The sequence below is a fragment of the Pan paniscus genome, chromosome 4, assembly GCF_029289425.2.
Source record: "Pan paniscus chromosome 4, NHGRI_mPanPan1-v2.0_pri, whole genome shotgun sequence".
In the NCBI taxonomy this organism is placed as follows: domain Eukaryota; kingdom Metazoa; phylum Chordata; class Mammalia; order Primates; family Hominidae; genus Pan; species Pan paniscus.
The window spans coordinates 68,613,342-68,619,806 of NC_073253.2; the positions used below are offsets into that span (position 1 = coordinate 68,613,342).

The 6,465-nt window shown below is 36.5% G+C and overlaps 1 protein-coding gene across 2 annotated transcripts in view; it reads left to right on the forward strand.

Moving 5' to 3' along the window:
* The window catches only part of OXCT1 (3-oxoacid CoA-transferase 1), a 139,496-nt gene extending 133,329 nt beyond the window's left edge, over positions 1-6,167 (forward strand). For both annotated transcript variants that reach the window (XM_034960127.4, XM_003810979.6), the window contains exon 17: positions 4,465-6,167. In XM_034960127.4, the coding sequence (XP_034816018.1) occupies positions 4,465-4,506 (42 nt within the window). In that variant the 3' untranslated portion in view covers positions 4,507-6,167. The remainder of the gene's footprint in view (positions 1-4,464) is intronic.
* Positions 6,168-6,465: the final 298 nt, after the last annotated feature.

Genomic DNA, 6,465 nt, shown 5'->3' on the forward strand with positions numbered 1-6,465 from the left:
AGGTTCACACACCCAAAATAAGATTCTAGTCAGGAGCTGTTTACAGCTAGGGAAGCCAACCATATGATTACTCTCCCTTAAAATGTAGATGCTATGACGATAGGGACTTTGCTGTTTCTTGGGGATTGAGTGCTGAATCCCTTGAGAGAAAGGAGCTGAACAGGTAGAGGTAAAAGTATTACTATCATACAGGCTAGAGTGAGGGATGTGGCCTAGGTGTACAGCCACAGCAGGCTTTTCAGTTGTGAACCCCACAGATACAGAAGCTTTGGCTCCCCAGTGTAGGCAGCACCAGAGAAACCCAGGCCTCCCACAAGGGTAGCCTTCATTGCTGAGCTTCCATCCACGTGGCTGAGAGCAAAACAGAGCATTGCTTTCTAGGTGAAGACCTCAATGAAGAGGAGGAGTCATGCTGAGTTTCACATGTTAAGGTTCCTCTGCCCAAATAATCATTTAATTACATCAATAAGGGACACACCGGAGGTCAGGGTAGTTACATGAATAGATAGGTGTCCTTCCACATGGAATGGAATATGAGAAGTGGGGAATAAAGGCTCCCCTGTCCCCAGCGCTATTGGTAGAGCCTTGTATGTATGTTCATGCTCTACAAATGCTTGTGATGCTGTTCAGTAATGCTTTCCTATTTTTAAATAACTGTGGTAAAATCTTTAAAAAAATTTACCATCTTAACCATGTTTAAGTGTACAATGCAGTAATATTAAGTGTATTCACATTGTTATACAACAGATCTCTAGAACTTTTATAACTTGCAGCTCTGAAACTACTCATTAAACACTAATTCCACAGCCTTTGGCAACCACTGTTTTTGCTTTCTGTTTCTATCATTTTGACTATTCTAGATACCTCATATGAGTGGAGTCATACAGTATTTGCCCTTTTGTGACGGGCTTATTTTGCTTAGCATAATGTATTCAGGGTTCATCTGTGTTGTAGCATGTATGACAGGATTTTCTTCTTTTTAAGGCTGTATAATATTTCATTGTGCATATATACCACACTTTCATGACCCACTCATCTGTTGGTAGACATTTGGGTTGCTTCCACCACTTGGCTACTGTGAATAGTGCTGCAAAGAACATGGATGTGCAAATATCTCTTTGACATTCTGCTTTGAAATTTTTTAGATATATAATTCAGAATTTGGATTGCTGGATCATATGATAATTCTATTTTTAATTTTTTGTGGAACTGCCATACTGTTTCACAATGTTTGCCCCATTTTACATTCCCACTGTTGGTGCACAGGGGTTCTAATTTCTCCATCTCTTTGCCAACAGTTATCTTCTGTTTAATAGTGGCCATTCTAATGGCTGTGAGGTGATATCTCATTGTGGTTTTGATTTGCATTTATCTGGTGATGTTCTCAAAGTTTCTCATGTATTCTGGATGCTAATCTCTTATCAGATGATTTTTGAATGTTCTTTTCCATTTCATAGGTTGCTTTTTCACTGTTTTCTTTGACACATGGAAGTTTTTAAGTTCGATATAGTCTTCTGTCTGTCTTTTATGCTACTAGGGCCCAACATTTTCACAACTAAGGAATCCTTTGGCTTATTTTTCTCCCATTGTCCTCAGATTTTGAAAGAAGTCTGTCTCTCAAATATTTAAAGAATCAAAATGATGTCGTATTAAAGCTTGACAAGCTAATGAGTATGTCAAATTTCTTTATTTTTTGGCTATACTTAACAGCATGCAGTATGCCAGTTACTTGATGGGCGAAAGTATTAGGTTGATGCAAAAGTAATTGTGGTTTAATAAATGGTTTTGCCATTGAAAATAACAGCTTTCAATTGGTTATTTGGGTTGTTTCTTTTCTGATGAATGCTTAAGCTATGTAAAATAGGTGTTTTTATAAACCATATGTCTGTGGACCTCTTTTGAAACAATATTTCTTTGATTTTATCTTCTTAACTTAAAAAATTGAAAATGTATTCCATATTTAAACATTATGTGGTAGAATAAACTTCCAGATGTCACTAGTCATACACCCAATGTATGTTCCATATTGAGCTGTAAAATATGAATAAAATAGAACCAATTTATGGTTCTTGCTCCCAAGAGCCTTGGCTTTATTCTCCAGGCAGGAATATACCTAAACCACCAGTGGCAAAACAAACAAACAAATAAAAAACTAGTAAAAGCAATGTTTGTTGATATGTTTGCAGTGGAATCTGAAAGAAGCTGCAGACATTCCTTGCCTAATTGAATAAATTTATCCTCTCAGTATCTACTATGAACTGGCATTCTACCAGAGTCAAGCAATATACTTTTGGGATATTAATGCACTGGGAAGACAAATCATTGGCTTGTCTTCTATAGCTAAATCATGTCACCTTGTGCTTAGCCTGCAGATCACGTTGGCAGAATAAGCTCCTTTGGCTTGCATGAATTTACAACGTTGATGAGACTGGGAGAACAGAATGAAAAATGGTGGTTTAGTAGATGTTTTTCATTAAAAAGCAGGCAAAGTCAGTCTATATAAAGCGTTATCTTATTTTTGATGTCATTTTTCACATTGAGAATGTAAATGACATTAAGAGCTCAAAATAGGGCTGACATGACAAGGAAAAGGATCAGATGTTTAGTTAAAAAAATTAATGTGTCCAGTTTCTTTTTAAAGGAAGTGCTATGAAGCATCTATAGAAAATGATTTGTAGTAAAAAAGTTTCACTAAATTGGGCCAGGCACGGTGGCTTACGCCTGTAATCCCAGCACTTTGGGAGGCTGAGGCAGGTGGATCACCTGAGGTCGGGAGTTCAAGACCAGCCTTACCAACATGGAGAAACCCCGTCTCTACTAAATATACAAAAATTAGCTGGTCATGGTGGCACATGCCTGTAATCCCAGCTACTTGGGAGGCTAAGGCAGGAGAATCGCTTGAACCCAGGAGGCGGAGGTTGCAGTGAGCCAAGATCGCGCCATTGCACTCCGGCCTGGGCAACAAGAGCAAAACTCCGTCTCAAAAAAAAAAAAGGTTCACTAAATTATTTCCACAGATGCTCTGTTGTTTAAAAAAAAGAAAGAAAATGAACTGTGAGATATACTTATCTAAATACTAAATATTATTAGTAGAGTTGAAAATCTGTGCGTATGTGTGATGTTACTTTTTGTCTACTTATTCTGTTTATTTTGTCTGTATGTCTACTCTTAGAAATAAGTCATAATGCGTTCTCATTTACCATAAGCTATATACCCAATCATGCTGAACTTTATTATTATTGTTTATTCTTATTTATTCTTTTAGTAGACATTTTTGCCATTCTGGTTTAATATTTTAGTACAAAAATGGAAGACAAGACATTAACTCTTGATACTATGAAGAGTTAATTGTGAAGAGCTAATGCAGACATTTATAAATGAACTAAAACTATTTAACCTATGAAAGCCAAATGACTGCCTGTTCTTTCAGTTTTTAATACTGATGATTTAACCTTTATTAGGAACCTCCCTTCTAGTTCTTTGAAACTTATATAATTATCTACTTATTCATTCATTTGTTCATTTATCAATTTAAGAAAATATTGTTTATTCTGGAAGGTAAAATGCTAATTGGGCTCATTTTGATTGCCACATCTTTCAGAATTTCAAAAAGCACCCAATTTTTGGTATTTCCTGCTTCCCATGGGGACTGTTACTAACTAGAACCCAATCAATATTTGCCATGTTGAATTAAGGAATCTGAACCTGGTACCACACTTTGAAAAATCTGTCTCAGTTAAACTGACCACTTATATTTATGGTTCTCCTGCAACCGGCTCTACCTTAAATATACATTCATTGTCACTTTTCTCTGCTTGCAGATTCGCAGGAAAGCATTGACTGTTTTATACACTGAACATAATTATAATCAACATTTAATTGTTTTAATGCTATTACTTCCATATTTTAATAACTTGGAATCCTCTTATTGCCTTTGTATCATTTCTATTCTGATTATGAAATTTCCGATAAGATTTATCATTGATCATACGTCTCTTCATTAATATGTATTTAGGTAATCCAAAGATTACATAAAGCATCTTTCAACAAAATTATGAATTGGCTGGATCTATTTTGAGGTTTTGGAGACTTGGGGTTTGTACTGCGTCTTAAGTGAAGTCTCAGAGGCATCAGTCTCGGAGATCAGTGATCCATCTGACAGGGGGCTTGGTTATTGGGATCCTTTGTTTTCCTCTGCTCCTCTTCCACCTGCTCCTTGTTGCCAGCCTTGTTCATCGTTAATTTAGGAGCTAATACAAGAAGGTTGAGAACTACAAAATACCCAAAATGTAAACAGAACTGTTCTGTCTCAATGTTTCAGGATGGAAAATCATATGGAAACTCCAGGGAATGTCCATGGCAAGGCTGCTTGTTGCCTACATGATTGAAATTTGGAAATTAAAAGGAGAGAGATTTATATCATGCAGTTTTTCATAATTTGATTTTTTTTTCCTCTTTTACCAGGTTTCACCAAAACTCATGCCAATGCAGCAGATCGCAAATTGAAATATGGATATTTGTACCAGGCTGTGTGTTTTTCATTTTAAACACACAAGATTTAATTGAAAGGACATCAATAATCATAATTGTGTATTTAACAGGTGGTTTTTTATTAGTTTTCTTGTGTTTCAGACTTTATGCAGCCATATAAACTGTTCTCTAGGCATGCTGTGACATTTTAATAAAAAGCAAAAGGAGCATTTATAATTATCTCATTTGTTAAGGCTGAGAAGGTTGTTTTTATAATAGGTAATTATATTGAATGCATTTTCACTGAATATGGTATGTATGCTAAATTATATGAACCTTTCCCCAAGAAGGGCCCTAGAAATTGATGTGGCTTTCCTCTTAAATATTAATTATTAGTCCTGAAAGAAAGATAACATATGTGATTTTTGTGGTTAGGAGAGTTGCTGTCATGATTGTTTTTTTTTTCAGCCTCCTCTGACTTTTCTTTTGGGGCTTCAGATTTTATGATTACATCTTGTCCCCCTAGAACATCCCCCTTCCTCCCATACTGCTTTTAAACAGATGCCCAAGAAGGCAAGCAGGAATGTCTCTTGTGGGGGAGGGCAGGGAGAAATAACTAGTTCAAACCAACTATCTATCTATGCTTTGCAAAGACTAAGGCGTATTATAGGAAGAGGGCTAGAAACCTAACTGATTCTTCTCAGTTTTCTCATTTTAAAACAGCCCAGTATTCCTTTGTATCCTCAAGGGTCCTTGAGAATACTTCTGTTATCGAGACCCTGTGGGCTACTTGTACTGTACCTCCTCTCAAGCCAAGAAGGGCTGTGGGATAATTTACCATGAATCCTTAGTAGCAATGACAGCAGAGTTAAAAAATAAAAGGTGTTTTACTTTCAGGCTCTTGTTTTGGTTCAGAGGAGATTTTAAATATTGAATGACACTTCTACAGAACAACGGTTTTTCTTCTGCCAAGGCTACTTCCTTTAACAAAGTGCCTTTAATTCAGCCTTATCCAACTAGGGAAAATAATGTTGGACAAGTCTAGGATTTGAAGAGTCAGTGAACTTTTAGTGTCAGGGAATAAACATGGTGGGTAGATTAGGTTTGAAAGAAACTTCCTTAGAGGTATTCTCAATACCAGACAGGGGCCCATGGGAATGACTTCAGAAGCATCCCGGATAATAGATGGGTAAAAAGTCTAGGCACCCTGAAGAACAGGTGAGACAGCTGGCCTCTGGACAGAGGTAGGCATAGTACAGTACGATATATCATTCCTCTGGTCCTAAATATACAAACTTATTCATGTTTTTAGGTGATGATGGTCATTGAAACGCACTTCTTTTCAGGTGTAGCTACAATTGTGTAATGTACAATATTAGAGAAAGGACAGGCTTTTTATGAGTAACACACACCATATATAAAACAGCCTTTCTGGCTGACCACATGGTTAAATGCATACCCTCCCAGTACTGGGGGGAAAAAATGACCCTTCTTAGAATGTGCAAGTTCCATGAGAGTAATATATTGATATGATTTTGGAAAGAATTGTTGATAGTTACATCTTCAAACTTATAATTCCAGTATGCATCTTTAAGATAATGTGATTCTAAGTAGATGACTTTATATTCTTGATTAAAGAGTGCTATACATGTTAAGAAATGCTTTAAGGAATACAATAAATATTCCAAAGTGATGTAGATCAGTGTGACTGTCCTTTATTTCACTTGGGAATGGCATTGCTAAATGTGGGAATAATGCAACAGATTGTCAGGATAGCTAACAATAAAGTCAGCACACATCACCACTTCTTTTTTTTTTTCCTTTTTTAAAAATTATACTTTAAGTTCTAGGGTACATGTGCACAATGTGCAAGTTTGTTACATATGTATACATGTGCCATGTTGGTGTGCCAACATGCTAATGGTGTGCCATTAACTCGTCATTTACATTAGGTATATCTTCTAATGCTATCCCCCCCTTCCCCCACCCCATGAC